The 27,337-nt window shown below is 40.7% G+C and overlaps 1 protein-coding gene across 3 annotated transcripts in view; it reads left to right on the top strand.

Moving 5' to 3' along the window:
- Window positions 1-27,337, top strand: part of SAMD12 (sterile alpha motif domain containing 12) — a 183,980-nt gene that overhangs the window by 71,805 nt on the left and 84,838 nt on the right. For all 3 annotated transcript variants that reach the window (XR_012774557.1, XM_075495175.1, XM_075495174.1), the window contains exon 4: window positions 18,462-18,602. Coding sequence is in view for 2 of the 3 variants with exons in the window: in XM_075495175.1 (XP_075351290.1) it covers window positions 18,462-18,602 (141 nt within the window). In the remaining variant the exon portion in view is untranslated. The remainder of the gene's footprint in view (window positions 1-18,461; window positions 18,603-27,337) is intronic.

Below are 27,337 nucleotides of genomic sequence, written 5' to 3'. Positions count from 1 at the left end.
AGCAGAAATCTGGACCATAGATCTCCACCTCAACTGATCATGTTTCCAACTCCTGTAAGTATTTAAGACTACATAGAAATAGAACTTAATGGAAGGAGAAATAGTGTACTTACTGCCTTCCTGCCACACCACTGCTGGACTGAATGTAGCAGTTAGAGATTATGCAAATTCTTTATTTCTCTTTTAGGGTGATAAGAAGGCTCAGGAAAAATTATACTTATTTGTCTTTCCAGTTGTGTGGATTTTTACCACAATCCAAAAATAATAGTAAAGAATAAAAAACAACAATATCACCTGACTAAAAGTTTTAAGAAAGGCATCAGGGATAACCTGTGTGCTTTATTTTCATTGTAGTATCTGTGTGAGAAGATAGAAACTTAGCTAGTAGAGAAGCAGTTTAGCCTCCTTAAGCAAATGCTGTTCTAGCTTTGCACAGCCTTATGACTCTACAATAAAAATGCTTTAATGTTAACAACTTTCATCTTGGTATACTATTGAGTTTTTATTATTAAAAAAATAAATAATATCCTGAAATTCATTGCATTTGTCATTTGATGGCTTTATACTCCTCACTTTCTGTTTTGAAGCACTACTGCCATAACATCCAGGCAGGTCTTATAACAAATTCAGAACAAGCACTATGTGCAAATAACTTTGTAATAAACAGCTTATTAAAATTGAAGATATAAAATATGATTGAGAGCGTGAATGCCTCAGTTATGAGTAACACTTTGCATGAGTTCACACTCAAGTAGGTAAGTGTATATGGGACAATATTTTACTTTATCACACAAGTAAAATTTCTTATCTAAGAACATGGATTTCCCACAAACTGCTCCTGGATTTGAAATAATTTGAGTGTCTCTGTCTTTCTCTTTTAAATCACTTCATTTCATAGAGGCTGTTTCATGTAACTGAGATTATCTGATACTCCATATTGAAGTGCAGGTCTCTCTTGCTTTCAGAAAACCCTTGATTGCATTGCAGAAGTCAGTCGTAGCAAGAAACATTTCCATGTTAAGAGCCTGGTTAGCTGGGTGCTGACCTATCTTTCAGCTCTCTTAAAAGCCATTTCCCCCAATCATTCTGGGACTTCTTAAGGCAGACTTGAATTGATTCTCTTTTCTAGGCAAGTGTTTAGTGAAAGGTTTTGCAAGCTTGAGGAGTGCATTGAATGGCTGGCAGTTCCAAAATGCTGCAAGTCAGGACTCATCTCAGGAGATGCTCATCTGTCTGTAGATGCAAGTGTTCCTGTTGTCAGCATGTGTGTGGGTGTGAGTCAGGACCTTTCCAAAATCCTGGCATTGTTCTTTCTAACCTCTTTCATCACCTCTCCAGATAAACCCTTTACAGTGGTCAATACGGTGCTTTAAAGGCCAATGAAAATATCTATGGTGAATCTCAAAACTTGGATTGGGAAGTGGCAATAAGAATGTTTCTTATGAACAGCTTTGTACCATTCAGGAACCTTAACAGTACACATCATTAGTAACTGTCTTCATATGACCACCTTTGTGACAGCAGAGTAGTTTTCTTGGTATCTGTGCATGCTTCTGTTACAGCAGTCCTGTAGCAGCTCTGCAACTACCCAGCCACTCTGCAACAGCAGGAGTCTCTTCGCTAGCAACAAGCAGGTGCTTTCCCATACTGGGGAAGTTACTTTGCAGGAGGTGTTGAGTCTGCAGAGTTGTAGGAAGGTACAACTGCAGAGTTGTAGGAAGATACTTTTATCATGTGATATTTATCCCAAGTCTGGAATGATATCTTATCCTGTTAATTATTGTGCTTAGGTAAAGACCAAAACCTGGTAACTATCTTTAGAAGTATCAGAGTTTTGTCAGTCTTCCTTTCTTTCTCAGATGCTTTTATTGCCCTTGCTTTAAAGCTGTTCCTGTGGAGTCTGGGCCAGCAGTCTAATTGTGCTTGCAGGTGGGAGGAGACAAATATTCGTTAGCATTTTTTCTATGTGACCTGACAATGCTTCAGAAGCGGTACTGGCTTAGAGGTCGTGATTGCAGAAGACATTAAGGGTGTGCCCAAGAAATGCAAGTGAACTGACACAGACATACCCTACAACTATAATTAATGGTCCCTGTGAATCAGGCAGAATACATGGGTCAGTCCTTGACAGCTCTTCTGAGTTGTGCAATGTGATATGCAGCATGTTGCCCTTCAGAAGTAATCCAAAATTGGACTTGAGATTACTGCTTTTTGGGCTCTTTTTCACACATTGTCTCTTACAGGACTTCACGGAAACAGCACTCCTTGAAGAAATGTGCTGTTGTTTTCCTCAAACACAGTATCCCAGTCATTTACATCTCTTCTCTTTCTCCTCCTCATTTCCAGTGTTTGGAAATGTTGGAACACCTTTCTCATGTGGCATAAGTAAAAGCTGAAACAGGTCTGAAAACAGCAGAATCCTTCAAATGCCTAGAAGTGAAAATTAAATCTAAGTAAAATTGCTGTAGTCACTAAAAACTTAACCAAACATTTTCCTCATTTCTTTTCCTCATTTTCACTGTTGAGAGAGCTAAGTTTTTTAATAGTTTAGAACAGGTAAGAAACAGCGAAGGAAATCCTTTCCAACTGTTCTGACTTATGCCAATGGACACATAGGATTCACAAGGCAGGAAATAATTTTGTCTCACCTCTGAATCTGTGATTTCTGAGAAACCAGCTTATGCTTTTACTTTTCAGGAAGGGATAATGAATCCTGGAAGTCCTCTTGTTTTTTAAGAGTGAACAGACCCTTGTGTAGCAGATGTACTATGTTAGTAGAGCTGGTTGGGTTTTGCCAACAGAACTTGTGGCTCTGTAATATTGCCGCGTTGATGGGAGTGATGTTTCCTCAAATGTCGTTTGGCCCTGAGGCTGATTGGCGAGGAATGGCTCGTGCCCATGCTGCTAAGGGCTTTTACTCTTCAGGACAGGATGGCTGTGTTCACACCTTCTATAGGGAACAGCTCCCAGTCTCTGCTAGTTCCTGAACCATACCTGGGAGTTTCTGGGGAAACATTAAGTGGCCCAGGCCAGAATCATCCCAGGAACTGTTGGGGTGATTTGATAGTAGAAATGACTGAGTTCCAGTCTCTGGACAGCGGTGGCACTGGTTAGTTTACTGGAATGGACAGCGGCAGAGAATGCACATTCTTGGAACCAGCCGCAGCCCTGTTTTCAGAGTGCGCGACATCAGGTGAGCTTCAAAGGGCTGAAAACCCCCATGTTTTACATGCTTAATAGCCCCTATCCTTCTGCTTTTCTAACCTTGCTAGTTATAGCACTTCCTTTAGAGAAATCCAATGTTTGGATGCTCCTATTGAGGGATAGGGCAGGTGGTGTACACTAGTATACGAACAATTTTGAGGGAGGTTCCAAGTAGCTAGATATTTTTTCACCTGTCTCCTTGGTGTGCACATTTCAATTGAATATATTGATATACAAATTATGTAACACTCTTGTATTCAGTAGCTGCTAATTGTGACCTTGCTAACTCTATTGAAGTTCAGGCAGCCAGATTTGCTGCTCTGTACCTTCATGGAATAGAATCAGAGAGTCATTGAGGTTGGAAGGCAGCTCTGGTGGTCATCTTGTCCAACCCCCTGCTCAAAGCAGGGTCAGCTAGAGCAGGTTGTCCAGGGCTGTGTCCCATCAGTTTTGAGTATCTCCAAGAATGGAACCTCCTCAACTTTTCTGAACATGTGTTCTAGTGTTCAAGCACACTCATAATAAAAAAGGTTCTTTAAGTTTAAATGGAACTTCCTTTGTTTTGGATTGTGGCTGTTGTCTCTTTACTCCTCCCATCAGGTATTTACACACATTAAAAAGCTCTCCCCCGAGCCTTCTTTTCTTCTGGCTGAGCAGACTCAGCTCTCTCAGCCTTTCCTTATCTGATAGATGCTCCAATTCATTAATCGTCTTCATGGCCCTTTGCTGGAGTTGCTCCAGTATGTCTGTGTCTCTCTTGAACTGAGGATCCCAGAACTGGAGACAGTACTCCAGATGTGGCCTCACCAGAGTCAAGTAGAGGGGAAGGATCACCTCCCTCAACCTGCTGGAAACGCTCTGCCCTACTGCAGCCCAGGAGGCTGTTGGCCTTTTTTCCTGCAAGCGCACATTGCTGGCTTATGTTCAGCTTGGTATCCACCAGGATCCCAGGTCCTCTTCTTACTAGCTGAATAACACAATTTTTTCCTGTACCACTATGAATGGACCTTATGCTATCTCCTGCTTATCGTTTAAGTAGCACCTGGCTGCTGAGAGCAGACACAAGGTCTTGAGGACATGAGTGGGAGTGCCCATGGCTTGCTGTATGTTGCAGAAAGAATCTTGGCCTGCCCATCTTCAAAGGCCATCAGAAAATTGCTTGGGAGCAGGCTAGAAATAACTTGATTTAGATCAGCTTCTTATGCAACTGTGCCAAAGGATTTGTAGTTGATACTTCAATCTATAGACAGCTGTGATCCTACTTACCATCCAGCTGATTTACTTCTGGGGTATTGACAGGATTTCACACCGTCAGTGCTCACATGGTGCACAACATATTCCTTAACCAGGGAAGCTTTGCAGTCTGAGAAAACTGCAGAAAATAACTTGTTCCAGTGGGAAGAAAACAGAAAAACACTGGTGAGGAAAACCAAGCACAGTGTGTATCGCAAAGAGGGCTCAAAGGAGAACTTTACAGAAGAAATATAAGTGGATTGAGCAAAGAATGTTTACAGATCAGGATATTTGTTTTAGAATTTTAATTATACACTGGAAGATTAAGTAAATAATTTCTTAATATCTGTTGTCACTTTTTGGGTTTGTATTGCTGCTATTCAGATCTTGCTACGTGAATATTGTTACTTGCTGGAGTTTCACAAGACATGCGTCTACAACCCAGGAGTGTTAAGCCTAAATGTTTATTTTTTATGTAGAAACAAGAAATTGTATTTCATGCATAACCAAAACTACGTTTGAAACTAACCCTAAAATGATTTGGCTTTTGTATTGAAGACTGAGTGCAAGGTAATGAATGGAGATGAAGATAAACAATTTAGTACTTGACTAAGGATTAAATTTGTGGCTCAGTGTTCGGACTCAGAAAACATTCTCTAGACTGTTGTGGTTTAGGAAAATTTTGCCAGGGTGAAAATGATGTATGTCTTTTCTTTGTTGTGTGTATATGTATACCAGTGGAAAAATGATTTTGTATATTTGTGTCTGGACTCTGATATGAGTAGATGCATCCTCATTGAACCTGTCAGAATCGTCATTCTTTGCACCAGGAAAGTATCTGGCCCTAGACTTAACCAGTGTGTCATTGATACCTAATGCATATTCTGTAAGTAAAAGCACTGCGCTTAAACAGTGTGTCATCTGCTCTTTTGGTCTGCTTAGAGAGCTACTCTTCAGTATTACCGTAGGAAATTTCTGTGATGATAGTTTCCAGTCTTCTTCCTCTGTATAAATTATTACATGCAAATTGTTGATAAGGGTTATAATGCATTCACTAGCCACAGTTGTTGCTTTTTCTCTAATCTGATTTTATTGGTCAATTAGTGTTTGTTCAACTCAGTGCCTCTTTAACCAAAAAGACTTAAAGGTGGATCATGTCATGTGTTCAAATGTGTTCTCTCCATATACTCTTTCTTAAACACAAGGTGCAACTGAAGATTCATACATAATACAGTGCTTTAACGTTTGCTGTTCTGAAGTGATGCAGACTCTCTGAAAGAGAAAGAATTTAATTTATAGTAGAAAGAAAACCCACTGAAGCTATGAGACAGACAATGTAATATAAAGCAAAAAAAACCCTATTTCCTGAGGTTTTGGAGGTTACTAGTACTTGTTTCGTTTATATACATTTCTTTTTCTTCCTCTTACTCTTTCCCACACATTTTTCCAAGGCCTTTTGGAAGGCTGGATCTCATGCAGAGGTGAACAGCCCCCCAGTACTGCTGCCTCCTTCTTGCACAGGCCCCAATAACCTGAGCTCCTCTGAACTATCTCTTCCAAAAACTTCATTTGAAGACCACAAGGACCTGAGAATAACCCATTTCACTGCTACATGGATCTGATTGTGAATTAGCCTCATTATTGAACTCATTTCTCATTTTAATTAGTTTGGGTTTACCTTGCAGCACTTGTTTCTTGTTTTGCCCCTTCCTACTAGATCAAATCACGTTGGGAATGGGAGAATTGTTCTGCCATTTTAAGGTGTTGGCGAGGTTCCTCTCACAAGCAGCTCTTAAGTATTGCTGTAGTCACTGGAAGCCATCCACTGACCTTAGGCTCAGCTGTAGCTCAAATTAGCTAACTCTATTTTTGTTAATTAGTCCCTAAACTACAAGCTTTGGGAGGCCGAGAGAGTATTTTGGGAACGTGTTGTTATATTCTCGCTTTGCTCCCAATCTCCTTTCTAGGCATCTGCTTCTGAGCAGCCAGAAAGTGAGCGACATGCACAGGTCCCGTTATGCCTAACACAGGACCTAGGTGCGATGCTCTGGATTGCAAACTGAACTCCTGAATTATCATCCAGAACAGTCCCTTGTGTGGTTGCTGAAAAAGCCTGGAGGTGCCTGAACATCCTATTTCCCTTTTTATTTTAGCTGTGAATTTACCTGGGTGCCTGGAGTTGCTTCTTTATGCATGCCCAAAATTGTCCCAATCTGACCAGAAAAGCAGAAGGGAGAATAAGTGTGGCTTCCCCCTCAGCCTGAGGGCTTTCAAATCCTGCCTCCAAGCTAACCACCCGCCTGGGCAGTTGGTGCTTTCCCTGGCATGCAGGGAAGGGAGGGCTGTGTAACACTGCTGCCAGGATGCTCCCCCGAGGGCTGGAGTGGGTTCTCTGTGTTGGGGAGTTGGCAGAGGTTTGTGCCCTTGCATCTTGTGTACAGGTTCCCGAGTGCATTGCAGCAAGGTCAGTGCAGCCTTTCCTCGGGGGTCTTGGGGGCCCTGACTTGGAGGAGGAGCTGCGCTTCGGCATGTTCCCCTGGCAGTTTGGAGATGAAGCGTCTCCCTCTTTTTGGGAGAGCTCCCTTGCTCCTAGCTATAGTAGTTATTTTTATAAAAAAGGTCACACAATGTCTTCTTGCCTTCCTGCACCTTGCAGGGGAAAATGAGCTTTTATTTTTCCTTGGGAGACTGAGACCCAAAGCCAGAGCAGAGGTCTGGGCTGCATGTTCCATTTGGACCACAGTGCCAGGCTGCAGCCTCTGGTAAGGCTCCTGTACATTAGTGTTATATTATTATTATTATTATTATTATTATTATTATTATTATTATTATGGGTCCTGCTTCTATAGGCATGGTGGAATGTCTTGCTGAGTCAAATGCATGTGGTACAGGAGGCAGAATTTAGAAAAAATAAGGTCTGGATTCTGTTGCAGGGACTGGTTGCTTACAAATTAGGTACAATAAGTCATTCTTAGGTATCTGTTTTATTTCTGATCCAAAATGACTATGGTCTCGCAGTCTTCTACAAGTTGAGTGTAAGTATTAATAGGAGGAATAGGCCAGCAGAATAAAATCTTTATGTCCTGATTCTCCTCACAGCTACAGTAATAAAGGCTGGAAGAAATGCAAACGAGCTCTGCAAAGTTTGTTGTGCTACTGAACAAGCAACGTAGCAACAGATTAGTGTCTGTATCTGTAAGACTGTGCATATAATTGTGTAGAGGTGACTCTTACAATAGGAAAATTATCTTCCCCTAGGTTATAAAATGAGCAGCATAAACTGTAAGTTAAGGGCCCATCAGAGGTGGTGTGTGCAGCTTGACAAGTGCCAGGCTTCTAGTTAAAGCCCCCAAAGAGAAATGGTAGAGCAAAAAGTGCATCAGGAGAGATGTGGCTGATTCTTCCTTCAGGTTAGGAGAGTTGAAGCAGTCTACGGTGCTTAACCTATGAGCATGTGCTTTTAATTTTCCATTTTTATTAACATTAATTATTAACACCATGAATATTAACACAAAACCTTTCTCAATTTCATTTTTTATTAAAAAATGAAAGGTAAAGCTGGTACAGGCATGGAAGAAAGCACCACTGAAAGCTGCTTGGAGATAACGATGTGGAGCAGGAAGGAGCTAGGGGTACAGATTGGGAAATATTATAATACTGTATGTACCTCAGCATGGGGATATGAAAGCTTATTTTAATATTTAATAAAATTTTAATTTTGCTCTTTTTTTTTTTTAACAAAGCAGTGATTGGAAAATCTTACTAGAAAATGTAAGTTCTCAAATTCTGGTCCGCTGGAACCTGTGATGGCCCACAGAGCTTTCGTAATGCAGTACAGTAAGCTGTCTGGTCACGTTATGTAGGTCCTCCTTGCTTCCCACAAGTTTGGCATTAAAAGAAACTCAGAAAATGAATAACACATGTTCCAAATACTACTTCTTTGTGTAGGTTTTTGCCTGAATGCTGTATGGCGGTTAGAGTAATCAGGGGGAAGAAGGGATGGAGCATCGCCAAATGAGTGAGATGGCCCCCAAGATCACCTTCCGAGGCATTACAAAAACGTGAAAGATACTGCATATAAATGGATTGTCTTTCCTCATCCTTCCATATATTGCATACTGAAGAATTGTGTCCTTGGTGTGTATTTTGTGGCGTAGCACCTTTGGGTTATTGATTGGATTGATGAGTAGCAAATCAGAGCAAGCAGCAATATTTGCTGACAATTTCTGTCCCTTGGATGGGGATAGCAGGCTCCCAGAGCCTCGTCTTCAGCCACGTGAGTGTTTTGTACTAGTGCAGTTCAAAGAGCTCAGTGGGTTACATTTGTCTGTGATAGGACCAGGTATTCTTCCTCACTTAATTAAATGGCGGCTTTTTTTGAATTCACATGTGTATTTCACGGGGCTTGCCCTCTTTGCTGGATGCACACACCAGTCCTATTTCTAGGCAGAACTGCAGAACCCCTTTTGCTTTAGAAAGGTCAGAAGGTAAGACAGTCTTCTGTGTGATTTCAAGGATTTCCCAGTTCCAATTGAGTTGGGCACTTCAAGAATGAGTGTTGGTTTTTTTGTGTGCATGTGTGTTTGTGGTTATTTTTCTTGTCGTAATAAATGATCCTTTTTTATTGGAAGAAAACTGATTTTTGTAAGGTCCACCATTAGGAGTTACAGGAAAGGCTCTTGTTTGAGTTTGCTGTAAAGAGTTCAGTCGATTCTAATGCTTTCCAAATTGGCTTTCCCTTTCCTAATCTGTTCTGTGTAGAAGCTGTGCATTATAATATATGAATGTGTGTTTACTCCTGAATAAATTAACAGGAGTTTTGCCAGCAGGCATGATCTAATGTGATTTTTTTAAATAAAGAAATGGGATATGTAATGCATAATGAGTTGCACACTGAGTGACATTACATTAACTAGGAATTGAAGAATTGTGTGTCCTGCTGATGGTGGACAAAATCAAAGTTGTTGACAGATTCACTCACTCCATCACAAACAAAAAAGACCTTGAGGTTATTTATTTGAGTAGGGGGACCATAAATCTAGCACACAGATACCAGCAAACAATAGTCCTGGATTTTGTTTCTTAAAAAATACGATGTGCAATATAATAGAAGTCCATTATTATATGTCTTTATATCTTTATATATAGCTGTAGATAATATATAATTTTGTATGGCCAGGAAGTAGGTTGGCAAATGTATATACAACAAGCAATGTGGATTTATAGACTGCCTGCTAAAGGTTTACATTTATCCTTAATTTACTTTGTGGGTCCTATCGGGTCCTTCCTGAGAGCACTAAAAATGGTTGTCTCACATTTTACAGTACATTTGAAAAGTGTTGTAATATGATTTGTGCCTGAATTTATATTTCAGAGGGGAATATTTCCTCCTATTAAAATCATCAGGTCCTGAATATGTTCAGCTGAAAAACAGGACTGTCTAACAGTCTTTTACTCAAGACTTGTAAGGAATCAATATAGTTCCCATCAGTACAGCAAATTACTTACTGAACCACTTCCAGTAATCACGATGCACAATTTTTCATTAACTCCTTCCCTTCTCTGTATAGAACCAATATTGTCTTAGAATAAAGTTATTTTGGAATATATCTGTAAATCATTAGACACTAGAGTAATTACCTCAAAATTTGACAACTAAGGCTGTTACATATCTAGAACAGTTCTGTTTAATATCTTTATCAATGATCTGGATGAGAGGATCCAGTGCACCCTCAGTAAGTTTGCAGATGACACCAAGTTGGGCGGGAGTGTTGATCTGCTGAAGGGTAGGAAGGCTCTGCAGAGGGATCTGGACAGGCTGGATCGATGGGCCAAGGCCACTTGTATGGGGTTCAGCAAGGCCAAGTGCTGGGTCCTGCACCTGCGTCACAACAACCCCATGCAACACTACAGGCTTGGGGAAGAGTGGCTGGAAAGCTGCCCAGCAGAAAAGGACCTGGGAGTGTTGGTCGACAGCCAGCTCAATATGAGCCAGCAGTGTGCCCAGGTGGCCAAGAAGGCCAATAGCATCCTGGCTTGTATCAGCAATAGTGTGGCCAGCAGGACTAGGGAAGTGATCGTGCCCCTGTACTTGGCACTGGTGAGGCCGCACCTCAAATACTGTGTTCAGTTTTGGGCCCCTCACTACAAGAGAGACATTGAGGTGCTGGAGCGTGTCCAGAGAAGGGCAGCGAAGCTGGTGAGGGGTCTGGAGCACAAGTCCTGTGAGAAGCAGCTGAGGGAGCTGGGGTTGTTTAACCTGGAGAAAAGGAGGCTGAGAGGAGACCTTATTGCTCTCTACACCTACCTGAAAGGAGGTTGTAGCGAGGTGGGGGTCGGTCTCTTCTCCCAAATAACAAGTGATAGGACAAGAGGAAATGGCCTCAAGTTGTGCCAGGGGAGGTTTAGATTGGATATTAGGAAATTTTACTTCACTGAAAGGGTTGTCAATCATTGGAACAGGCTGCCCAGAGAGGTGGTTGAGTCACCATCCCTGGAGGTATTTAAAAGATGTGTAGATGTGGCACTTAGGGACATGGCTTAGTGGTGGACTTGGCAATGTTATGTTAACGGTTGGACTCAATGATCTTAAGGGTATTTTCCAACCTAAATGATTCTATGGTTCTATGATATAAGGATGTGTGGTGCTCCCACACAAATAAAGTATACAATTAAATACTTCCTTGAAAATGTGTGGATGAGTCAAGGAGCAGGAGTTGCTTGCTTTATTTATGGGATGAGTTGGGAGTCAGGAGACTCTCACTTCTGGAGAGGGATTTTTGTCTTTAGTATGACTTTTCAAGATAACTGGACTGGTTTGAGCTGCTTGGCTGGAAGAAAGTATCTGCCAGGGAGATTCCTTTTAGGGAGCGCATTTTAAAGGGTACTTTTAAAATGCGGTCCCTAAAATGGATATTCAAGATCCATGCTCTGTTGACTCACTGTCTTTTAGTATTTTTACATGACTTCACCATTACTGCATGTTTGTTGTTTTCTTTCAATAGCATAAATCCAACATCATTGTGACTGAGCAGATGGACATGCCTGAGCCTGTGTAGCAGGCCGTAGGAGCCCCAAAGGTAGTAGTGGCTGGGGAGAAGCAGCTGGAGGTAGCTAGCTGGGAGAGGTCCTTGGGAAGAGCCAGGGAAAAACTGAGTGCCAGAAAGACATCTCCTAACTTGGTGCATTTTTGGAGACCATTGTTGACCAGGAGATACATAGCTCAAAGGACTGTGTCAGAATTAAGAGAATAGAAAATGACAGCGTTATTTGATGGAATATGGAGGGAACTGGGAAAGGCAGCGCTAAGGTGAGAGGAAGTTATGCCAAACTAAGTAATCTGAGTTAAATAGCTTCACAGATATATTACTGACCACTTAATAAGTTTGTCAGAAACAGGCAAATTTAGAAACAAAGTCATGTCTTGGTTGTTGCTAATCTTGTGTTTGAAAATGCACCTTAGTTAAAGATTGTAGAGTTACTTTTCTTTCATATCCTGTTCATGCTTGCAGTTCAGAATTGTGGAGGAAGGTCAGAAAGGTGCAAGACAACTGCGACCTGAGAGGGGTTTTACGGAAATAAACTGGTTTTATTGTAGATTTATTGGCAGCAGTGACAATAGTCATCACTTCCTCTCCTCAGAATTATAAACAGACATGATGTGAAGACGAAGGATGAAGATGATATTCAGAAAGTGCCTTTGTTTACATAGCTGCTTTTTTGAGTTTGATCAGACATTAATTGACGAGTATGACAGTGTTTTCTTTGAGAAACTTTACTGTAGAGCTGGCCTCATCCAGATCCAGCAAATAATGAATGAGAAAGAGCCAGAAAATAATCTTATTCTTCTTTGATGATGTTAACAAATAAAGGCGTGTCCAAAGCTAATTTGATACATGAGCAAATGCCTTCCTGTGCTTTCCTGTGCTTCCACAGGAGCTATACTGGAGTCACGGGCCTCTCCCATTCCTGTGACTTACCAGAAAGTAATTCCTACAGCTCCATGGAGGTTTGCCGCATTTGTTAACAGGATGAGAAAGTACAAGAATGCTGGCTCTGATGTTGGAGAACTTCCTCAGTTGGAGATCTCTGATATTCATCAAGGTTAAATAGTCGTCTTTGCTCCTTCTGGTCCCTATCATTAGAAACTATTGTTCCCTCTGCTTTATTTCTGTACCAGTATCCCTTGTGTCTCCTGTCTGTCTAAGTTGGTCCCCAGTTGAGAGTTGTTCATCGTGTCAGAAGTACCAGACAGCTACCAACAGCAATTTTGGGAGCTAATTCTCCTCCGCCTAGGCTGGCAGCTGCCATTATGCTAGTAGGTAGATCAATAAAGCGTTTGCTGCTATGGTGAGTCAGATGAAAAATGAATCCATTTTTACTTTCAAAGCAGGTGAGTCTTCTCTGATTAGTGACATATTAGATAGCTGAAGTGGGGCAAAGAAGGTGGTAATGCAAGCTGCAGTTTATCAAGAGTCTGCACCAGTCTTCAGGTTAAAATGATTAGTAAGACGAGCCAGATCTAACTGCTTTTGCAAGAAAAGCTATAGATTTGCCACAAGGCATTGATGACAAAGTGGCTGATGTGTCTGGTGGACTAGTGGTGAGACTGGCATGAGAAGGAGAGGCATGCTCTTGAGTTCTCATGTGGAAAGCAGAAAATCTAGGACTGTAGAAGATCTGATAGGTTATCAAGAACAGCATCATGAAGTCATATCAAGTTTGCTCTGAAAATTTGATTGATTTCTGGTTTGTGCTGCTTCTTTTACAAGATGTTTCTGAACCTAACATCCTCAATTGTATTCATATCCATTTGTTCTCTTTTCAACTTAGTTCCTTAGTTTAATAGTTATTCTCTTTGCCTGATGTGCATCTCCCTCCACTGCCATCACGAGGCCGTTTTCATTCTATAGGTGACTATTCTTTTTCTCGCCTCCTCATAATTTCACCATTCCTCACTATGAAGTCATAGCTTCTCTCTGCCTCTTCTTGTTTGAATTCTTCTTTCCTTACTATATGATGCAAATTTTATACTTGTGTCTCGCCAGCACCTGAACAATGATATTAATGTCTGTGTCTCTGTCATGGAAATTTCTTACTCAGTAAGTCCTAGGAGGCTTGTTTTTAAGCACTGAAGTGAAGAGAAGCCAACAATCAGCCTATATAAGCAAGAGGAAAGCTGTGATCAGACTATTTCAAGTAGAAAAACCCAGTGAACTAGAATTATGAATATGTTTGTGGAACTAAAGAAGTAAATACAAAAGCAATATGTTTGAAATTGTTCTACCTCAAAACTAGAGAAGTAAATTATTATCAATTAAGTAAGAATATCCTGTTGTGTCAACAACAATTTAAAATGTTGTTTGCAGCATAAAGTTTCAAGTATAAACTTGAAAAAGTTTTCATCTTGCATAATTTAGGGGCTTAGTGCATCCCATGTTCCTGTTTTTCTAGGTTTGTCAGCTGGATTCATCCAGAAATATGATCAAAAGGCATATGACTGAAGTTTACAAATAATGGAAGCAACAGACAAGCTGAATGTTGAGCTGTTAACCAAATACTGCAATGCAAGAACTAGAGAACACTTGAAACAATTAGTAAGAAATCAATATAAAACAGACAAAAATGGGCAGTGAGCTTCTGGAATTTGCTATCCCAGGAGGCAGCAGAGGCAGACAGTATCAGGAAGATCAAAAAGACAAATTTATGGACATCAGGACAATAAGTAGGTGCTAAAAATGCCGTACTCTATAATAACCCTAGTATAACAGTTCTGGATGCTGGCATGGTACAAAGGGAATGACTTCAGAAAGTAGCCCTCCCAATAGCTCTCCTGAAATATATCTCCTACTGCCACTCTGAATACAGGGCTGGGTGAGCTGTTGGTCTAGCATTAGGGCATTTTTTAATGTCCTTGTGTTCTCTGCCCTGTTCTTTCTTTCCTAGATTCTGTGCCCCATGGTAAGTAAACTGAGTATCTTGTCTTGGTGTTCAGGTATACCTATGATATTGTACTGAGGAGACAAGATCACCTTTCTTGGCCATATTTCACACACATAATTTGTTCCCACTAGTGGTTTATCATTTTCATCAACTTTAAATTAGTCATAATTTTCTTCAGGGTTTTGCGTGAGACCAGCCTCTTACTAACTACCTGCTCTCATTTCCCTGTATTTCTTCACTTCTTTCTACACGTTTAATAAGTCCTTTCTTACCTATTAATTCACCTTCATTACAAGTGTACTTTCAAGGCTTCTCACGTGGTGTCCCTCTAGATGTCTGTGAATGGCAGTTGGTGCAGCTTCACAGGCTCGGGGGGAAGAGCAGTAGGCTATACCAGTGCAGGGAGGTACAGGCATTTCTGCTTCGGTACAGCAGACTGTGCCACATTCCTTGCTCTAGGGCCAACGGCAGCCTCATTGGACCAATGCTTATACTCATATTAATGTTCTGTGGCATGCAATGTTTCCCACTCCCTTCAAATTTTCATCTAATCCCAGCTTGATCAAATGAGATCTGCAGCAGCTAAGTCATATTAGAAAAAATTAGGCCATCAATCTGGAAAGTATTTTATATTCTGTGTCTGCCCTCGGGCTGTCTCAGAACATTCCACGGCTGATCTGTCCTGAGTATGAGAGGGCTAGGGTTTAGGTGTTAAAAGATGCGTAGAGATACCGAGGGAGTTGTGGGGTTTTTTAAAGCATTTGGTTTCCAGTCTTGCAATTAGCTAGAGGCAAGGCCTAGGTGTTTGTGACTGTGATCTTTATGGTTCTGTTGGTCAAGGTGCTTTTGAAAAAAATCTCCTGGTCTCTTTTATGCATGTAGCTGCTACATCTAAGAGGTAGTGCCAGTTCTGTAGTGTTGCGAAATTTTCCTGAGATGTAGGTGAAGTTCCTTTACTTGTGTCCTAGCAAAGATCAGTGTACACTCTTAGAAAATGTTACGTTTGTTACATGTTCTGTTCTTGATAATATATTCTATCCAGCACTCTCTGAAAATTAAAAATCTATCCCCAGTTTTAATGTATAGCTGTCTCTGTTTTAACCGTGATGCTTGCCAAAATGACCATCTTTTCTATATGCTTATTAATTTCCTTCATTAATCTTCTCTTTTTCAAAGAAAATAGATCTTTATCTTGAGATCCTTCATGCAGGTTGTTTCACAGAATCACAGAACAACTGATGTCGGAAGGCACCTCTGGTGATCATCTAGTCCAACCCCCTGTTCAAAGCAGGGGCAACTACAGCAGGTTGCTCAGGACCTTGTTAGTCAGGTTTTCAATGTTTCCAAAGGTGGAGACACCACAACCTCTCTGGAGAACTGGTTTCAATGTTCAATAACCCTTACAGAGTTCTTAGCACCAAATGATAACTCTTTCAGATATGTACAGTACAGGAAGCAAGACAGTGAAGCATCCGAAATCATTAGCAATGTCAGGACCTTGGCCTTAGTAACTAATTGGCTTTGTTGACTGATCCAGGCATTAACGATATCTTTTCAAAGGCATGACTTAGTACCAGAATAAAAAATTATTCCAGTTCTGACTTGGATGTTGTTGTTCTGAGTGTTGAGGGGGAAAAAAGTATGGGGAGGACTGAATTTTCTTAGTTCAGGTCACTTAATTGCATTCTTTAAATGCCACATTTGGATGTTTGCCTTCTCGCCTCATCACCGCCTCAACATGTCACATTGGATTTGGTGCAAGAAAGAGTTAATTTAAGGCAACTTGTGCAAGCTGCTGCAGGTAGTATGAGTCAAAGACAATTTTTTCCAATGGCATTGTGCTTTGAGCCTAAGCCGCAGAGGAACTGGCATGCCAGGAGGTGAAAAGAGACGTCTCTGTTTTGTGCACACTCAACCTCCAAAGGCAGTGACTGGGGTAGAAAACCGATATGAATATGAAATAAAGAGTTGCCCAGAGGAAATAAGGAGTAATGACTATATCCATGGCCAAAAAGAGGTGGAGGGCACTGGATGAGATGCATGGCCTCTGTCTGTCCTTTCATATTACTGTTGGTGACTCCCTCCTCTAAGATGACATGTGTGTTGGCACTCTGTAAACTGATGACTTGTTTATTTTTTGTTTGCTTTCAGTTGCTAGATTGACATTACAGACCATACTCTTGGACTGCTCTACATCCTTTATAAATTGCTTTAAGATGTTTTAGTGTGATAAGACGATATAAAAATTGAAGTCATTATTACCGTCTGTATCACCAGGGGAATTGGACAGCTGGCATTGATTTGCAGGGGACTAATTTCCATATTTTGTTACTACATTAAGCGATAGAATTCTTCTTGTTTATGATTTCAAAGAAAGTTTTCCTAATCAAAAGGTCATCCTCCGTAGTGTCTAGTGCTTGAGAGACATGGAAGGGCAGAAAATGTATGAACCCTGTCATTTTTTATCTGATCAATAATATCTAGCTTTGTTAATAGTAATATCCCAGTATTTTATGTTGCATCATATCAAGATCCCACTAACCACTTCACAGAACTGCTTGTGAGTGAAATCTAGCAGTTAGTGAGGTTATACCGCTAACTGCTTGGTTTGGGGCAAATATTGTGTGCCCCTTTAAATTTTTGGCATTTATCTTAAATTTTTTAATTAAAATAATCATAAAAATTCTGTACTCATTGCTGTTTTGTAAGGAAAGAGATTGAATAAGGGCCTTATCTTGCTGCGTTGAGTAACACTTTATGATGAGCTAAATTGTACCATTCATCCAAAAGCCACAGTAATGGTAGCACAGAGGCTGCTGTGTTGCAGAGGGAATAACTTGCTCTTCACTATCTTCTTCTGGTTTCAGAATAGAGCCTGAGAAATCAAAGAAGGGATTTTTAATAATTAAAAAATGCTTACAGTCAGAACTAGAGGGTGTAAAAAGTTGAGTCTGTTTAAAAAAGTGAACCAAACAACATGCCGTTTTCCAAGGTAGTATCAATGTAGCTCCAGTGTGATTTGCTGGTATTGGCCAGGGCACCTATGGATAGCAAATGTTTGTACTGGGAATCAAGGGTCAGTAGAGAGCTGCAGGGCACTCTTCCCTGTACTAGGTCACAGCAGTGGTGAAGACCAAAGAAAGTAAGTTTTGGGTTTCTTCCTAAGGTAAAGCTTTGCTTGATGCTTTGGTTCTCTGCTTGGTGTTGGCTCAGCCAGTGTGCTGACTTCCTCCTGTTTACTTATAGCATAGCGATGCCCAAAAGATGGAGTCAGAGTTCCACTAGCAGAATCTGGGGAGTATGGATTGTTTGATTTTTTTAACATCTACAATCTGCGTGGGACCGTGGTTCAATGTTACCCTAACGGTAAAGATAAGTCACAAACTGGGAGTGATTGCCTGCAAAGACCATAGGCTCCTTATAGGTGGGCAAATGTCTTTTATAGTTGGGCAAACATCTTTTTCAGGAATGATTTAGATATAACTGATAGTGTGAAGGGAAATCTCTGGCTCTTTTTTCTGTTTTGGTGTGATAGATTACTGTTGAGAGGGATTTGAAAGGCTGGACCATGAAGTACAGGGCCCTCCTGAGAAATGGTGCTATTACACTACAGACATATCTGAATTGCAACAATATTAATCCTCGGTATATCTTAAAGTGATTGAATTGGTAAAATTCACTTTCACTGGTGGTTTCTTGACAGTAATGTAGATGCTTGAAAATAGGTGAGGGTCTATCTAGGCACCTGGACCAACTGTAGACTTAAAGGGGCTATCCTACCTGTGGGAGACCAGCTGCCACTTAAGAACAGCAATTGGTTGTCTAAAATGGCACAAGATACCTATTTTACATGCCTAAATGTCTCACAAAGCACCAAAACAATACAGAAAATCAAAAGAAAAGAGAGGAGTGGAACATAGATCTCTGACAGTAAGGAAGTACCTAACTGATGAAACATAACCTCTCAGACTGAGGTATTTCAGGGCTGAGAATTTTTTCTGTAGCAAATTATCCTGTCAGAGTGAGAATATTGCATTAATGGAAATCCTTGGGTGATTTTTCTTTTTGCCTTTTGCATCCAGGCCGTGCTTTGCTGAGACTTACTGACAAAAAGCTTGAACGAATGGGCATTGCCCAGGAAAGCCTGCGACAGCACATTCTGCAGCAAGTCCTTCAGCTGAAGGTGAGAGAAGAAGTCCGAAACCTCCAGCTGCTTACACAAGGTATGAAAAATAATTTTGACATGGACAGTTATTGAGATCAGGTAGGAGAAGTTTGTCTGAGGGCATAAAAGGTGACTTGATGTTCTCCCGCAAGAAATGATGCATGAAAATGTCTCATAGATTCCACATGCTTTCCAAGTTGGGAACAAAAGGTAAAATAATGCATAAATAAATAGAGATGTTCAGCTGCCTGTTTTGCATGATGAATAAGCTCCATCTACAGCTTGATGGTAGTCTCACTTAACTGTCTGCTTACTAAGATGAAAATAATTAAATATAAAGGGCACAAGTAGTGAACCTGCTGTCTTTACAGACATTGTACATTTTGCATTAATTGTTTACATTCAGTGTTAGATAAAAGAGTAATCTCTGTAACCTGTTTTATGGTAAGAGCTGTCAGTGGAAAATTACCTGTTAGACTCTGTTTTTTGCAGATGGCTGATTCCTTTTTCATGTTGGAGTAATTTTATTGACTTGAATAGAGTTGCTTGTAATTTATGCTGCTAAGAAAATGCAAAACTGGGCTCAATATGGAGATCTTGATTAGAAGACAGGGAAGAAGGGGTAACAAAAAAGCTCGTACATATTTTCCAAATGAAGTTAAGATGTTTTATAATGACTTGTGTTATTAGCTCTCTATTAAGGCTTTTTAACAGCTGTGATAACACGGAAGAAAAGCAATCATTGTGGTAACAGTGTAAAGGAACATTTAGACATCCTCTACTATATATCTGCAATACTTTCTCAATGTTTAATGCTGTTTGGTAGTCCAGTGAGATAGCATAAACCGCATACTTATGTGGTGTTTTGGTTCAGTGCCTGTTATATGTCACATCATATGAAAAAAATAGAGTTCTTCAGTACATGCAGTGTATTTTTAACAAAATGTCCTTCACACATGACATTATGTTCCTGATTAAGCCTTGCTCACTGTGTTTGGGGAAAAACTCTCTGGTTAGTTGAGTAAGCTGCATTTTATCTGAAAGAGCTGATGTCTCAACTGAATTGTTCCTTCAGGCTTGGTGTCGTGTGGATTGTGATGAGGAGTGTTAGGGCTCCTTCATTTCACCAAGACCTGTGAATATGACCTCACCTCATCTTGTGCCATGTCAAAAGCAGTGCACATGCTGAAGTATCTGCCTTCCCCAGGTGTTCAGAGCTCTTCCTTTTCCCTTCATCCATTCATCCTTTCATCCATTATTCCTACGTCATTTTCTCCAGTGTTGGCTGGGTTCTTTCTTCCCCTACAGATGGAGTGTTACTTGAGAGTTTGCCAGAATGTGAAGTTCTGGTCATCAACCATCACTGGTTTAGGTCTGCTTGTGGAAGTTGGGATTTTATTGATATGGGACAATGAAGACCCACTAGCTATAAATTTGGGTCAGTTGATCACCGCAGTCCAGATAGATTTCTCCATAAACCTGTATTTGGCATTGAGGACTGTGCTTCCAGACTTCTCCTTTATTGTTTCTCTCTAGTGTCCCTCTGGACACATCAACTGGTGCATGAGTCATGATCAGTCAGACAGTGGTGACTGCCATTTCAGAGAATTCAGGGCAGCATCCTTTGAGATTTATTCCTTGCCCATGCAGCTGAGGATACAATTTTGGACTTCGGTAAGAGCATTAATAAATGCTGGACTATGCTGGACTGTGAAGGACAGTTTAGTGGTAGATGTACTGATGTGTGTTTAATGTAGCCTCTCTCTGCCATGTAGAGAGAACATTGTTACTTAGTCTGATCATATAAAGGTATGCCATCATATGCTTTATGAAAGCTAGCACAAGCTTACAAAAAACTGGTGGTATGCAAGCTCCTGCTGACTTCCCCCATAATGGCGCTGGCCATTGCTCTGCACTTCAGCGCCACTCCAGCCTTCTTAAATAGAGGTGAAGTTACGGGGCAGCACAACAGTCCATAAAATATTCCCCTGTGCAGCAGAGCTGTGTTAATCATATGATCCCAGAGCGAGGAGGTGGTGAGTGATAGGATGACAGCAGTATTCTTATCCCTTACCACTTCATTTACACCAAGTTGGAGTGTATGTCTGTTGAAAGTATTTGTTTGCAAGTACTATGGTTAAGATATAATTTCTCAACTACAGTGCAGTCTGTAAAGCTGTATGTCTGTCAGTTGTTCTCCGAAACTGGTTCTGTCCCCTTGCCCAGTTTCTTCAAACTATGTCCACGTATATTCTTATTATGGTTTATACGTTCCTAATCCAGGTTGTTACTGGAATAGCTTTCTGTAAGTGCTTTTCTGTTTTGGAGAACATTTGAAGAACATTTTTTCTCTGAAAAGTAACACATTTGCATGCCAGCAGTCTCTGCCTTTTGGAAATTCCACTTGCAAAATGCAGGTCACTGTAGTTATTGCTGCACTGTCCTTTGCTGTCCTCCAAAATGTCCTCCAAAAAGAGGGGAAAAAAAACCCTCTGTCTCTCAGGGCACAGCTCAGGAGATCATTAGGTGAAAGAAGCCGTTAAACCCCCTTTCTGAATTCATTTAGCACACAAGCTGGGTTGCAAGCAATGAGATCCTAATTCAGAGCCCATTGATGCCAGCAAAAAGACTTCCGCTGACTTTAGTTCATACCCCAATTGAAGCTGGAGCAAATGGGGAAAGTTTTAAAAAAGCATTGTGTAATACTTACCAGGTATTTTAAATGTTTTTGTGTTCTGTTGTCTGCAGAGAAAGGTAACCTCACTTTAATAACTCAATAGAGAACTAGCATTCTTTTCTACTCCTGTTTCAGAAAATGACTTAAAACTGTTTCATTCTTCTTTATTCAAAACACACCATCCAGTCTGTTCTGGGCATCTTAAAGCCAGAATAGTACGTGATTGTGTAATTGAAGGCTTGTCTTGAGTTTTAGGAAGACTTTTCTTTGGAGTAAGAACTGCCTGATTGAAGCTATATTAGCAGAAACGCTATTCCAACCTCCACTAGGATAGAAGCGCACAGGCGCAACTACAGATCTGTGCTTTTTTCCCCGACTTAGTGATGTTGAAGAACTAATTTGACAAAATATCTTCCAATGTCTCTTGGGGAGAGCTGCACACTGTTGGAAACACCATTATTGTACTGTTACCACTGTAAGCCTGAGTTGAAAGATCATTTTTAAAAAAAAGCCTTACATAACGACACAGAGAAGAAGTTATTTTGAGATTTTTCAATGCGAGTCCTGCTTTTGGCTAGCATAGAAGAGACTGTCCTCAAAGTGGTAAAACGGTGCTATGTGTGATTATAAGCAAAGTATCTATAGACAGTAATCTGCTAATAGGGCTGAGTTTAAGAAGCATTTTTGGATTTGGATTAAATGATACCTGCATTTAAGATGACGTTGGGCCCCCTCCTAAGCTCCTCTGTGAGTTTCATATCGGGCAAAGTGCTACTTCAATATACTGCCAGGCCACAGAATGTGCCAAATTTTCTTCAAAAAAAAATTTCTCCTGCTAGCAAAATGTGTTAGAATAAGGCTTTATGCTTCATTGAAAATCATCACAGCTGTTGATACCTGTTGAAATTATTTCTTCAGTAAGTTTTCTGCTCATCCTGCACTGGTGCTCAGCTACTGAAAAACATATGTGACCAATGATAATGACAATAAGACCGATTTTTTCCTTCCTTCAATTTCCAAAATAGTCCTATTCAAAAGCTGTTATAATACCCTAGCACTGTATTCTTCCAGGAAAGGAACGAGAGGGCCTTCAAAGACACATCTCATCTTCTGAGGAAAGATGAAGTAAGAGCCATGTATTCTAGTGATGGATCATTCACTGGGTTTTAGAGGAACCTTGTAACAGAAACATTGTCTTCAGGGTCCATGTGGTGAGTAAACCAGGACCATGAAACCCCTGCAGCTGAAACATGTTTATAAGGATTTTTACAGCATTATCAGCCTCTTAATACTAGAGTAAATGCAGGCTTCACCAAAATTTGAGCTGTTTCGCACTGAACCCTCCCAGGCTGTCCCTCCCACCTTCTGAATTCCCACATATGAAGACCTTCCTGTTGTGTTGGCTCCAGTACACAGCATGAATGATTGGGAGTTACGCACCTGCCTAAAAAGGGACATGTGTGGTCAGAAAATTTGGGAACATGGGACCTTGCCAAGCACAGAACCGGAAGGTCATTTGGACTTAAGAGAAGATGATTGCAGCTTGCTCTCCCCCTGCTGTGTAGGCTTTATGGATACAGTAGTATCTGAACTGCCGTTGCCTACTGTCTTTGATCCCTTGAAGAAGTGTTACTTCAGATCAGCACATTTCTTTGTCATCCCTGTAAAGAAGTCAGAACAACTGAGGTTTGTGATAGAGGGTCATCCTGTTACACTTCCAGGATGTACTGTTTTCTTTACTGGGTACGTTCTGGACTCAAGGTTTTGGCACCCGAAGAATCATAAGTTCCTTCCGCCAGAAATACTCTTTTTCTTCTCTGTAAAAAACAGCAGATGTTGCCTCTGTGAGCACTCCAGGTAGGCAGTGTATTCGCCTTCCCAGGCAGCTGGCGGGGGAAGTGTGTAACACTTGAGGAATCTCGGTTTCATGTCCCTGTGGTGGTGTTCAGAGGCGTGTGGCATTTGAAATGTTGACTGTCCTCTTACCAGGCACCCGTTCTTTTGTTTTCATTATCTTGACCTCACCTTTTTCTTTTCCCTAATCCTGAAGCTTCCAGCCAGTCAGGAAGGGCCTTTCTTCTTATAGCACAAATTACTATGCAAATGTTTCTTGCATATGCTGCATACATGGCATCTGTCCAACGCACAGAAAAAACCCTTGGTATTTCAGAAGAGCTCCAGCAAACTTAATTCCCAGCTGATTTCCTTTGCTCTGTGCTCCTGTTATGCTCCAAAATATCTGAGAGACCTTGTGAGTTGAAGACAAAGTATAGCATGGAAACACTGTCAGAAATTACCCAACAGTAGTAGTTTATCCCTTATCATAGCATCAAAACTGTGTTCCAGGACTCAACATACTAAATTGCCTGATTATTGGTAAAGAAATCTTATCCTTCTTCTCGATACGGTTTTATTTTCGCTATACATCCATATCCCTCAAGAAGCTTGAGAAGTGGGCCCAGGTGACCCTTAGGAGGTTCAACAAGGCCAAGTGCAAGGTCCTGCACCTGAGTCGGGGCAATCCCTGGTATCAATACAGGCTGGGGGATGAAGGGATTGAGAACAGTCCTGTGGAGAAGGACTTGGGGGTACTGGTGGTTGAAAAGCTGGACATGAGCCAACAGTATGCATTCACAGCCCAGAAGGCCAACCATATCCCAGGCTGCATCAAAAGAAGCGTGGCCAGCAGGTTGAGGGAGGTGATGCTCCCCCTCTACTCTGCTCTGGTGAGACCCCACCTCGAGTACTGCGTCCAGCTCTGGAGCCCCCAACATAAGAATGACATGGACCTCTTGGAGCAGGTCCAGAGGAGGGCCGCAAGAATGGTCAGAGGGCTGGAACACCTCTCCTATGAAGACAGGCTGAGAGAGTTGGGGTTGTTCAACCTGGAGAAGAGAGGGCTCCGGGAAGACCTTATTGTGGCCTTTCAATACTTAAAGGGGGCTTATAAGAAAGATGGGGACAGACTTTTTAGTAGGGCCTGTAGCGATAGGACAAGGGGTAATGGTTTTAAACTAAAACAGGGTACATTCAGACTAGATATAAGGAAGAAATTTTTTACAACGAGGGTGGTGAAACACTGCAACAGGTTGCCCGGAGAGGTGGTTGATGCTCCATCCCTGGACACATTCAAGGTCAGGTTGGATGGGGCTCTGAACAACCTGATCTAGTTAAAGATGTCCCTGCTTGTTGCAGGGGGGTTGGACTAGATGACCTCTAAAGATCCATTCTAACCCAAACTATTCTATGATCCTATGATTCTGTGATCCCTTTTACTCCTTTCCATTGTATGTCCTTTTTTCCTGTACCACTGTAGGAATCATAGCACTTGTTCTTAACACTGCTCTTCCAAGACTATAAAATGACTTTGCTACCATCCGTTAGCGTACAAAAGAGCAGTCTTTGTTGTATTTTTCCCACTCCCAGTCAAGGACATTTGCAGCACTTAGAGAGGATGTAGGCTCTGGAGTCAGAAGCTGTGTTTGTTCCTGAGAGGTTTTTCAGACTTTAGGCACTGCTAAGATGTCTGAAAATCAATTTTTTCAGGTTACAAGTATGCACTGAGGGGTTCTCTATAGTTTTTATTTGTTTTAGCTGAAGCAGAATATTGTATGTGGAGTGTGGATCTGAGCGCAGATGAAATGTTTGAAATACATGCATCAATGACTATAAATATCAAATTCCATCTATGGCATCAGTTATTTGAATTTCATGTGGCTGGTTTCTAACCTGAAGAATATACTTTGCAGTGCAGTCAATGGTCCCTGGTAGACCATTGAATTACTATGGTTCTGTTAGTTACCTTTTAGCTATTGCTGTGATGCTAATACATATTCATATCAAATAACCGAGTGATGCAGCTGACAGGTAAAATAAGTTCCAATACACTGGGCAATACATTGTAGTGCACTCTGGATAGGTTTAGCACAGAATTGTCCTTCAATATGCGTAGTATACTAGTTTGGAGTATGAATAAGGAAACATGTATGCAACTATGAAATTTGTATTGATGAACTTCTACAGCAAGATTTTAGCTGTATAATATTATGATGTGCTTGCATTTTTATATGTTTCTATAAATAATATTGCAACTCAGTCTACTGGGAATGTGGTATTAGCCGTTTTGTATGATTGCAAGGACATGATTGCAGTTGTCTGGTTTTCTTATTATTTTATTAATATTGATTTTTTTCATACCTGCTTTTCAAATTTCTCAGAAGTCAGTCTACTGGAAAATTTGGTCTGGAAAGTTTAGTTCTTCTAAGCTAATGCATACCCAAAACTGTCTTACATGTTTGATGAATAGATATTACATATATATATACACACACACATATATATATGTACATATTTCCCTGCTCGTGTGTAAATTGGAAAGAGAAAAAACAATTTTGCTCAAGGTTTAAGAAAAAAGATTAAAATATTGCTGTTTGTGCTGCAGCCAGTCATGAAAGACTTTCAACTAAATAGGAAAGTTTTGAGCAGTCAGAGGCGGTGATTTAACAACAGCTGTTTGTGATCAGTGCCAGTAGAAATCACTTGTTTTCACCCAGCCGAAAAGAACAGGCTGGTAAAAGGGATTCCAGGAATAGGTACAGTCTTTCACACAGAGTTTAAATAAATCAAGTCTACATATTGTAAGATGGTGCCATTTACAATGTAACATATTTGTCTTTTCTAATGAGATTTTTCCATAAATCAGGCATAGAATAAAATTAACGTTGATAGTTGTTTTATAAAAGAATTGAGGAAATTGGAGCCCTAACTATACTTCTGACCCCTTACAAAGTACATAGAAATTTTACTGCTGGGCTTCTGGTTCAAAACCTGTCTGTCTTTGTCAACTAACACCTTTATGGTCAAACTGAGTGGATAGCATTAGAAATAAGAAGATAAGAATTGCCGTTCTTAGTCGGATCCAGTATGCCTCTGTCCCACTACTCTGCCTCTGACAGTGGCAGATGCTGTTTAGACAGAGCCTAGAACCCTGGCCCTTCTCTGTGCCCATCCACTTGCGCTCCCTAGCATCCAGAATTGCTGCATTAGGAAGAGTACTTCCCTGTCTAATTCTTTTAGTAGCCATTGAGTGTCTGTCTCACTCTGTCATGAAACAAGCTGTTCACAGCAAGTTTTTTTATAAACTAGAATATAGTCACTGGCAGCCTTACTGGTGTCGAAAGCGCCAAAGCCTATCTTGGTGTGCATTTAGTTGGGCATGTATCTTCTGCCTTCCACAGAGACTCTAAGCAATCCTACTATCGTGTGCGCACAGTAGTAGCTACACATCCTCTGTATTTCAGATACATCAGTCACACCTCAGACACATCAGATGAATTGTGCCTGTTGCTCTCCATTGATTGTTATAGAAGCTCAGGATGGCTGCCAGATGTATTTGTCTACGTGGTATGTGACTAAACTTAGGTGAGATCAATTCCCACTTGCTATGCCTAGATGTAAACTCCTATGCTGAAAAAAGATGGTCTGAAAGCTGATGAATTGCCCTCTTTACTCAGATGAGTTTTGGTAACACCATCTTTCTGATTTTATGAAACTGGTCTTGCTGACGCCTGCATGAATGCGTTCTGTTTGCAAAGTGTTTCACCATATTGGCACTTTTAACAAACACAAAAGTTGCTTAAAGCCCCTTTGAAAATACAAAGTTTTGCTGTTTTGAATCCCTGAAGGTGAATGTTGCCAAATAGTTCAAAAGCATTTTTCTTCCTGTTGTTACTAGCATTTATGGCCTGTGCAATAAAGATTTATAATTACTGGAAAGATTCAAGGGAGGTGGGATAAAAACCCTCTCCTTTTTATGCCTTCGTAAAGCTGCTTTTCTAAGTTGTGTAAAAAGAACCTGTTTTATTTAAAAGCTTCTCTTTTTTCATTCACATTCTTTAAAAGCCTTTCTGTAATGTAATTTTAAAAATGAATGTGGTTCTATTCAAATAAATGTTTACTCTTAATGGCTTTTATGCCTCATGTGATAGAGCACCTTCATTTACTTAGTTATATATAGGCAGTCAGCAGTGTTATGAACTGTTTCTTTATTACTAAGCAGTATGCAGATCTCTGGCATCTTCCACAAAGGAAAGGGTGGGTTGTTTTAAACTCTTTAT

Source organism: Mycteria americana, chromosome 2 (genome assembly GCF_035582795.1).
Source record: "Mycteria americana isolate JAX WOST 10 ecotype Jacksonville Zoo and Gardens chromosome 2, USCA_MyAme_1.0, whole genome shotgun sequence".
NCBI lineage: Eukaryota > Metazoa > Chordata > Aves > Ciconiiformes > Ciconiidae > Mycteria > Mycteria americana.
The sequence above is the reverse complement of the archived record's forward strand: the minus strand, read 5'-3'. Positions and strand labels throughout refer to the sequence as shown.